The sequence below is a fragment of the Megalops cyprinoides genome, chromosome 16 (assembly GCF_013368585.1).
Source record: "Megalops cyprinoides isolate fMegCyp1 chromosome 16, fMegCyp1.pri, whole genome shotgun sequence".
NCBI lineage: Eukaryota > Metazoa > Chordata > Actinopteri > Elopiformes > Megalopidae > Megalops > Megalops cyprinoides.
This window is the reverse complement of record NC_050598.1, coordinates 27,786,552-27,797,025: the sequence shown is the minus strand read 5'-3', so window position 1 is coordinate 27,797,025 and position 10,474 is coordinate 27,786,552. Positions and strand designations below refer to the sequence as shown.

Sequence of the window (10,474 nt, the reverse complement as noted above, 5' to 3'; positions counted from 1 at the left end):
TAGCGAGTTATGAGCTACAAAATGGTGGAATTTGTCATGTGCTATTAATTACTGATTCCTTATCAATGTTGTGCAGATAAACAGGTCTTTATAGGATATGCATAGATTGAAATACTGGGCTCACTGAGGCTGGACAGGTCATTTAGATGAGTAAAACCAAAAACAAAAACAACAAGCCCGTCAAAGTCACATGACAGCTGATCCTGCAATTAGTCAGATGTAAGCTCCTTCTTAGTCATTCCTATTTAAGACCCTTGCTTTGTCCACTTGAGAATAAATATAAATGCTATGTCTGCACTGTAGTTAAAAACAAAAGAAAAAAACTAAACATCTAAGAAAGGTTACATATTTTCTCTATGATTGTAGCTTTAACAGAATGAGAAAATGTATTCTAAAAGCTGAAAACTTTTTTAAGGCTAGCTGCCTTGTGTGTCAACACTGGATTAACACAGTTCACTTATTTCAGTGGAAATATGTAAAATACTGACATCATAAGGGGCATTTCTACTAATGCAATTTTCTTTGATGTAAACTTGAGCATTATGCTGAACAAACATGGTATAATGCTCTTTATTGTGTATATCATTTGACTAATAAACAGTTCAGTGTTATGTGTCAGACCTCTTCTATTAGCTTGATATTTTATTTGAACAAATCTTACTCAAAATGAAAAGCGCTACTTCGTAGTGTTGGTGTTAAAAATGATAATTGCATCCTTCAGTAGAATAATGGACACAGCATGTATGCCTGATAGAGCTACTTTTTTGGCCAGGATTATAACAATCAGTCCTGCAAATGGTTGTGCTCCTTTCTCACTGACTGACTTACCAAGTGAGCAGTTTCTGCAGTAGCAATGTTTGCTACCAGAGGGCAAGAGCTCAGTAAATGCTTTGCAGCCAATATGTTATTGTATTCTATTTTTTTTTTTGGCTCTTTTCCACTTTATGCAACCCTATTTTCTGGCCTTTTTATTAGCCTCATCTTACTGCAATAATTTCTGCCATCATGCAGGGGAGCTAAAGTGAGGTGAATGCAATCGTCCAATGCACTTGCACACAGACAGTGGCTATTTTTCACAATACACGTCCTCGAGGGCACTTAGAGTGGAGTGGGAACTGGTTTGAGGATGGTACTATTCCACTGATATCATTCGAGCAACTCAGAAGCGTCTGGTAATTTTCAAGCTGCCTAATAGCGGTGAAATGAAGAAACCCCGTTCACTGTCATTAAAGTACACTATATTTGAAGCTGTCTTTGTTTTATTAACAGGCAGGTGAATTTAGCTTGGCCATGTCCAGCTGTGGGGACACTTAACCTCTCGAACTCTTGGGAGAGCTTGTGAAGTCTAGGAACAGAAATACTGCCACCCCCTCAAAACCCAAAGAAGAAAGCTTTTACACAACAGACATTTCCCATCATCATGTGTGTGTCATGTGTGTGTACTGCTTGTGTGTTTTGAAGTCCCAAAACACACAAGCAGTAGAGTGTTCTTTTTTTCTGAGACCTCTTGAACAAATTGTGGCTATACTGGACAGGAGCATTTTAGCCAGGACATATGGTTGGTGAGAGTTTATGGCTTGTGCTGATGGGCGATTCTCACTAAAACTGGCACAGCTTAACACTTTTTAAAAATGCTAAAAAAAAAATCAAGTTCTGAACCAGTACAGATTAATTGTAAATTCCTTTCCTCTCCTTTTTCTTGCTTATGCGCTGCCACTGTAAGACTGTGAGACACTTACAAAAGAATCTGTTGTCAAAGAATAACTGCAGGGGAGTATTTTTGTCAGATAGCTCCTCACACCAATCGTTTCGATCAAAAAAGAGATACTGGTAGCAAGCTGTAGCAGAAACAGAACCCATACGATTTTAAATGTCTGCAGTGAACTATTGAAAACACTAGAGGGCAGTGCAGGACTATTTTGTAATAGAGCTCTGAAAATCGAAAAGTTCAGAGACTTTGGATGGAGGGTATGGGACCAGGGTGTATGCAACATCTATACAGCGTCATTATAGGGTTTCAGACAGGTACCGCCATACTGAACCTGAGGTCTAAGTCCTTACAAACATTCATTTCTGTGTTGTCTAACCATGTTTAACACACAACGAATGCTGGTACAGTTTCATATGGCAGCACAACAAATGGCAAAATTTGCTTTCTTCACTCTTGGTCATCATTTTCCATTAAGATTACATCATCACTTAATTATTACTTCATCCACCAGTATCCTTAATTATGCTTATCACCATTGCTCCCTCCTGTATTGACCACGCAGCAACCTCTGGTCATTGCGACAAGCTGCAGGTAACAGACGACACAAAAATTTCCCAGAGTGGACCCAGTGCTGACATCAGTCATTTTAATGGCAGCTTTATTTTTGCTGACTCATAGAGAACATTGCCTATGTACATGACAGCAACTTGCAGTTTTTGTGGATATATAATACTCTGATGATGTAATCTCTCACATGAATGTACATTTTCAACCTCTGTAGATTTATGGTAATGCTAGCATTCAGGCTCATGTGCTAGTGGGAACAGTCATAGTTAGGCTAATAATGTTAGTTATCTTGTTTTGATGCTAATAATGTTGATGTTAATAATGATGCTAATAAGATAGCAATTATGCTAATAATGCTAACAGTTATTTTTACATTTTTACAGTATATGAAAGATATAAAGCTAAATGTTAAAGATGAAAACACCGGATTGGCAGAAAAATGTTTGCATCCATTATCTGGCAACTTTTAAACAAGATTTAAAGAGTAATTACTGCTTCTTCCCAAGAGAAAAAAAGGCGCATAATGCAGATGGGGTCCTAAAAGTGTCAGAAATGTGAGTGAAGAGATGGGGAGGATAAGAAATGCTTCAGTTGAAGGCGAAACACTACATACCTCTCTGGACCTGTCTCTAAAGCTCAACTGGGAACATGTGTTCCATGTTTTCAGATTTTCACCTCATTGGTTAGTGTCTGTAAATGTATTCTTAATACGCTGCAGTTGTGTTATATGCGAAAATGATGCAATGTCCTATGATGCAAATTTTATATGAAACATTTTCATATCCAGCATCTTTTTTCACTGCAATTCAAGGTTTTGCTTTTTTGTCCCTTTGAATCTTGCAATGCAACATAGTTGTTGCAGTCTTTACAACAGAAGAAAGCAGACATTTAAAACAAAACAACAAAACCCAGGGAAAATATTTTCATGGGACTAGCCAAGCTCTCACCAGGTAGAGGGCCATTACAAGGGTGTTTGGACTAATTAGTATGTCCAACCAAACATTCCCTGGGATTATTCTTTTTAGAGACCCATTTTATGAGCAGTTTGAAAGACTATTTCCTGTTAAGCCCCAGTGCTGTCTTGGCTCCAGCCCGCTTCTGTCCGTTCAACCTTGAAGGTGTAAACAATCACGGAACGATTACACAGTGAATGCAAACTCAAAGGGCTGTAGACACACACTAGTGCTGGCCACAGCCCCCTGCGCATGTTTTATTTCTCACTGACAAGCGGCCAGTGCAGGTTCCTATTACCAGGTGGCTGAGGGCCAAGGCGAGCTAATGGTGATATAACTCAATAGACCCTCTCTCCTCTCTGCGCTAGGGTCACTGTGATCGGAAGACGCCGCCCAAACCAGTACTCCCCGATGGGCGTGTCGATGACAACATCTGTGCTCCACACTTCCAGGTGGACAAACGTGTTTTATCTCTTTTTTAAGCAGTATTGATCTGACTCAGGGAAATGACCCCAGGGCACCAAGTGCATAATGAAGGAAACAATCCTGTCTTTTTTTTTTTTTCCCTGTCTTCTGCCCGTAAATTCCGCAGGGAGTTTCCTGCTAGCAGCTAGGGAATCGGGTGACAAGGACATAAGGTTACTGGGTTGTGCTCTGAGGCAGGCAGCTCAGGGTAGCTATTTAGCCCCAATAAACGACCCGGAGTCAGCTTACCTGTACCCAAACCCTACCCACACACCTTCGGATATAAAAGGATTAAGCTGATCTCAGGTCTGCGCTCAGGGGCAGAATCTGTCTCCGCAGAGGTGGGCAGGATCTGGGCACTTGCTGCCTCCTCGCCCCTGCGTCGTCACTCGCTGCCTTTGTAGACTGCCGCCTTCCCATCTCTGTGTAAACACGCTAAGCTCTCATCCAGTGCATACTCCTCTGCACAAGCACAGCTGGTCCTGTCCTTGGCTAGAGCGCAATAAATAGCACGGTTCCTCAGACAGGAGGGTCTGTTAGTCTTAATTTCTCTGTGGTACTCGGCCTTACGGCTCCCCGTTTTGTAAAGTATTAGTTATTGTCCTGTTTTTAACCCTTCCAGCCCAGGCGTTATAGTGCTCTTCAAATCTACACATCCAGGTGCTGTTGCCTGGGTTTTTAGGCAGTGCTGTGGCACGTTAAGCTTCTTGCATCACACAGTTGCTCCTCTCTGCACCACACAGTCACCAGTAAACAATAATAGTGAAAATTGAAAGCTTTCCAGCACCTTAAAATGTGTTGCTTCCATCTGGTCCAGACATTTCCAGTAAGTGAGTGTGTGTGTGTGTGTGTGTGTGTGTGTGTGTGTGTGTGTGTGTGTGTGTGTTTGCGCTCTTCAACTGTCTGTGCCTGTGGAGAGAGTGAAGTTCCTGTGCCGCCTCAGTGCATGCTGGAACCTGTTGCTTGCCTGAGCTGATCTGTCTTACATACAAAGAGCCCGGCGTTAAATCACAGGAGAGTTATGGTTTATAGAGACACTTCCGCCCGACGGGACCTCCTATACTCAGAGCAGCTTTGGGGAACAGACACCATACGCTCCAGCAATCAATCTTCAGCCGCTCGCAAAATGCACTTATATAATATTTCGTTATTCGTTTATTTAATATTCGTTTTCTTTTTATGGCTACCCATTCTATTAATCACTGATATCTGAACAGTACAGAGTGTTGAAATGTTTGATTACCATGCATACTGTTCTTAAGTAAATTACTCCCAAATTGCTTCACTAGCAACACCCAGTTGTATAAATGGATAAGTATGTCAAATAGAAATGCATCCCGCTCAGTGGCAGCAGCCACTTGGACACTCAAAAGTAATTACGCAAGGGAAGTCGGTGTGGCCACGAGCAGCCCTTGGGCTCCACAGGTGTGCAAGGCATGACAGATAGGCGGAGGTCTGTATTACTGGATTAAGACTGTAAGACCCAATACTGGCAAACATCTGTAGGCCTGGAAGAAAACTGTAAAGCTAGCACAATAGCAAAATAATGCTCACCACAGAGTAGCTATCTTGTTAGTAAACTACCGCTTCACAAGCAGCAATGCAGATGTTAGTCAATAGCTAGAAGGAGTAGTTTTAGATCTACAGTGGGATGCAGTGAGTGAAAGTGAGAGGGGTTGTGGGCCACATTAAAACTGTAAGCAGTCAGACACGTAGCTTTACACCACATCTTGCCGCAGGTAAGCTTCGCGGATGGTAAGAGGCAGTGGTGGAAATGGCTGACAGAGACCATTTCAGAGAGAATGCACTAGAGGCAGAGGAAGTGCTGCTCGCCCTTTACCACGCAAAGTCAGTGCAGCCTGAGGCAGGAATATAGCACTGAGAACTATTATACTGTATATTATATAATTTTTTTTTAACGGGAATAGGCAGAACAAGTGCTAGAACAGGCACCTCACCAGGGAAACCAGTGGATTTGTTGCTTTGCAATGTATTTTGTAGATACTTACTAGATGCAGAATATCTAACAAAGTATGCAGGAGATGCAAAAGTGGAAGATGCGTGTGCAGTTCTTTATATGATGCCTGATGCACAGTCGCGCATGTAAACACACACAGCATTTTGGTATACAGCCCGGTGGCTGTCTTTCTGTGATACTGAAATTCAGGCAACACACAATGCACTTTCGACTGCCTGTCATTTCAAATACGGTTGATATTACAATCCCTCTGTGGGCAGTTCACTAAACTATGGGTAATTTTATCTGCAGCAGAAACATTGCATCACAGAAAGAATCTGGAATGCACACGGAATGAAGAAATAAAATTTGGTTCCACATGGAATACAAACCTACATCTTGTCCATGCACTCCGCTAGAATCTTCTTACAAAACATATCACATTCCTGCCTTACATAAAAAACCTAATTGCTGGTTGTCCTTTAGAGGATAATTGAATTTAGTATGGTAATCAACAATTATAGAAGATTACATTACACACATTACTTTGTGAGAAGACTTCCTTATCCGGTGTGACTTCGATGGCTGTTTTGTAGGCGTTATGCACTTACACAGCTGGACACTTACTGAAGCAACACAGTGAAATACCTTGCTCAAGGGTGTAAGGCAGCCCTCCACCTGGAATTCAAGCCATTAACCTTTCGGCCAAGAGCCCAGGTCCCTAACCACTGCGCCGGGCTCCCAATCAAAACTATAAGGAGGCCATTGCTGTGGTGACAGAGGTGACCACGGGGAAAAAAAAAAATCACCGCGTCACTGATGTAACGTTGAGGAGGAGTACCACAATGAAGTCAGCTCTTTGAGTTCAGCCTATGTGTATGGTGCCCCCCCTCAACCCCCCAACCACCCCCCCCCCCTTCCCTGTCGACCACCCGGAGAGGCAGCCAGAAGGAGAGGCTGGAAGTGGGACAGGTGCCAGATGAGATAAGAGTGTCTCAGACACAGCGCAAGGCCCGGCATGTTTCGCGGAAAAGGAGAGCGATTTTTGAAAAGGAAACAGATTAAACAGTCTCCCACACCATTCCTTAGACTTCCACTCCCCCCTTCTCACACACTCACACACTCACACACTCACACACACACACACACACATATACACACACATATCCATACCGTATGGGGAAAAGCCCCTCCCCTCTGCTCCCGCCCGTGTTTCTGAAAGAGGGAGGCCAAGTGCAGAGGAGAAAGAGAGAGAAAGACAGCAAAGGAGTGAAACAGAAGAGAGAGAGGGAGGGAAGACTAGTGACAGAGAAGTGAGAGGGTGAACTGGAGAGATTCAGGTGAGGGGGGGGCATACAAATACAAAAACAGTAAGCAGGAAGGAAAGGACAGAGGTAGAAGACAGGGACAGAGAGAGAGAGGAAAGGAGAAAGGGAGAGGTAGACAGAGAGGTCCACACTACCTACCATACGGTCACGTGCTTCAGCCTCACTTCTCGCACTAGGTTATATGATGCCGACCACCTCCACTTCTATTCCACGTGAGCCGGCAGGACCGCGCTGAGAAGACCGGGGGCCGGAGCTGATCTTTTTCCCTGTCTCACCAGTAAAGGATGGAGTCCATCTCAGACTGGTGCTGAAACCAGACTGCAACAATCAGTCTGAGCCCAGGAGAGTCTGGGGGGGGGGGGGAGGCGAGGAGGGGAGGAGTGGCGAGGAACATGAGATGTTTGTACTGTGTGTACTGAGCAAAGGGACAGAGGGACCCCTTTGTGAGAATGCTGCGCCTTGAAGCCGGGCGAGACACAAACTCTGTCCTCCAGGAGGAGATGGGGGAGAATGCCCAGGGGCCCCACTGATGCTCGTGCCTCTCGTCCAGCTTGCCAACACACTATGCGGATGTTACCGATAACTCTATGGTTTCTCGTCATTTGGAATCTCGTTCATGGGCATGACGTGGAGCAGGATTATCAGGAGGGTGCGGAAGACACAGAGGTAAGCGACACGCCAGAGATCCCCTCAGAGTGCCCTCCGGTTTACGCTTGTTAACTGTTAGAGGGGATGGTTGCCTTGGCTTCATCCTTGTCTCATGCATAAGCAAAGGGGGAGAGAATGAATTCCCTAGAAGCATGAGCCATGTCATAACAAGTTTTGCCTCTTGTCCGTGTAGCCAAGCCTTTCTAATGTTTCACAACAGGAGTAGTAATTCTATAGTAATCACTCCTCTCTCTTCATAGCTTTGGTTTTTATACACAAGTTCCAGGAAAGGCTGGATCTGGGTGTCTGCGTGTATGCAATGTGAGGTGACTTGGTTGTGTTTGGGGGGTGGTAGTTTAGCATAGTGGTGAGGACCAGGGCTTGTAACCAAAGGTTGCCGGTTTGATTCCCCGCTGGGGCACTGCTGCTGTACCCTTGGGCAAGGTAATTAACCCAGAACTGCCTCAGTAACAATCCAGCTGTATAAATGGATAACATGCAAAAACTGTAAGATGTGTAAGTCGCTCTGGATAAGAACATCTGCTAAATGACAATAATGTAATGTAATGTAATGTAATATGTTTGAGAAAATGAGAAAATGACTGTGCAATAATCATACCCTCTGAAAGCCTGAGGACTCCCAGTCGATCCCATCACAACAGTCATAGTGTCCACACACCACTGTATCTGGGGAAATGAGATCAATTCACAACCTGACAGCATGTTGAGTGAGGAAAGAGGCTGAGTTTAGAGGCTAACAGCAGATAGAGTTGAGTGTGGAGAAATTACAAGTTCACGTTCATGGTGAGATTCAACCACGATTGAATTGAATTATATATTGAATGAGTATACGTATCATCACTGAATAATTACAAATTTGAAACTTTTTTTCAGTTTTCACACAATATTATGAGCTGAAAGTACCTAAAAGAGTTTGTGTGAGAGACAAAAACACATAGTCATTGTTTAAATTTATGACTCTTGGGTAAGGGAAAAAGTGTGTTGAGGTTGGATTGTATATAGGCCTGAATCAAACCTGTATTTTTGTCTTTGCTTGATGGCCATATTGTCCAGACACAGCTGGGAGATGCTGTTGATTATGAGGAGGGGGGTGGGGGGGGCGCACTGGGCCCCCCGCTTTCATATGGGCAATAACCCACGGTCAGCAGTAACGATGACATCATGTCATCTGAGCTTTGCATGACCTCAGACTGACAGCTATGTGCGACCGCTTACTGTACTTGAAGTCCAAAAAACTTTCTGAACAATGAGATGGATTTGGTGAGTAAAACTAACGGTACGTTGTACCCTTGACAACAACTTTAATGCACTTGATGGATGACCGGACCGCTCTAAAATGCTCTCACATGTATCAGCACCCACATACAGTAGCTATATAGACACATCATTTATCTTTGCTAGCTTTTCTCGCAGACAGCAATATTAAGACATCTTTGTTCCATCCAAACAGACCTGTGTAATGCCTGCCTTAACGAGCTGCCCTGGGAGAATTCAAACCGATTCTTTTCTGACGATCCTGAACCCCTGCTTTGTGATAGGTGACCTTTATAATGCATCAGCCAATCCAGCTGGTAGGAGGATGAGCGGAGAGGGTACTGCTGGGCAGGAACTTAGAAGGGGGATCTCCCCAGGTCTATCACTGCTGTTAGACCATCACTACCACTGACACATGTAATTCACACCTTTACATGTGGCATGATGCGTGCAATTCCCCCATCCTGGAATATGCAGGTCAGAACTATGTTCTATTATTACTGTCTACAGGTGTCTTACATTTTTGGATGAGAACTTTGCTCAGGGTAAAGAAACTACATACACGCTATTTCCATCAATAACTCTTTTTTTAGATTACTATGCAGTTTCTACTTGCCTATACAGCTGAAAGAACTTTTTTTTTTCAAATTCCTTCAATCATCCTTACCCATGCCAAGTTCCTAGAATCCAGCAGATGGCCAGTCCCTCAAAGCGCAGGTGGACAACTGTTTGTATAATCCTAACCATAGCCCAATATGAGATTTTCTTTCTGACTGGAGGTATTCAGCTAATGTCCCTGTACCCTGCTTGTTGTATTACCCAACTGTAATTAATTGTAATTGTAATTAAGCCTTGCCTTTTATTCTTTCTTCCTCAGCTACAGCTGGGTGGTGAAGGACATAGTGGCCTGGGTGCTGTGTCTAGCATGGATGACCTCCTGGAGTTCTTCTACCCCCGGTACGGCTTGGTGCAGAGCTGCCTCCGGAAGAGGGCTCAGGGCCCGTCCTCTCACCCCCGCCGCAGTGAGGTCATCTGGGAGAATCCCCACGAAGCGGCACTCTACAGAGATGACGGTGCTATCCAAGGTGAGGAGCGCCCCCTGCAGGTGGGACACTAAAAACCCTGCTCATGTCAGGAGAAGCTTTGCCTAACAGAGGGCAACATTCATCTGAGTGGTCAGAGATGGTATTTTGTTGCATGGCTTTTTAGTTGCAGCTGTAACTAGTCATGCCTAAAAAAATAGAATCTCATACTCACTCACTGACTATGAGTGCCTCCCTCAAGGTAAAAACAGTACTTTTTTACCATTAGGTGGAAAAGGGACCAATAATGGGATCCAGCTAAGTACAGCAGTCATAGTCCCTGAACTGTGCTTGACCTTTTGTTAGTTTCATGTCCAAACAAAGTGTCTAAACAAATCTCTTTTGAACTCCATATCCTGGACCCTTCAATTCCAAACATGGGATGCATAGCCTTGTCTATCTTATTGTGAAAGAGGAGGAAAAATACAGCAAAAAAAAATACAGCAAATTGAATTACAGGATAGCCGCTGCCTGTCTTCAAAGCAAAC

General features: G+C 43.8%; 1 protein-coding gene across 1 annotated transcript in view; it reads left to right on the top strand.

The window, feature by feature from the left end:
- Nucleotides 1-7,386: 7,386 nt before the first annotated feature.
- LOC118791622 (vascular endothelial growth factor C-like) overlaps nucleotides 7,387-10,474 on the top strand; it is a 7,577-nt gene continuing 4,489 nt past the window's right edge. The window contains exons 1-2 of the mRNA XM_036549051.1: nucleotides 7,387-7,647; nucleotides 9,782-9,989. Of these exons, the coding sequence (XP_036404944.1) occupies nucleotides 7,492-7,647; nucleotides 9,782-9,989 (364 nt within the window). The 5' untranslated portion in view covers nucleotides 7,387-7,491. The remainder of the gene's footprint in view (nucleotides 7,648-9,781; nucleotides 9,990-10,474) is intronic.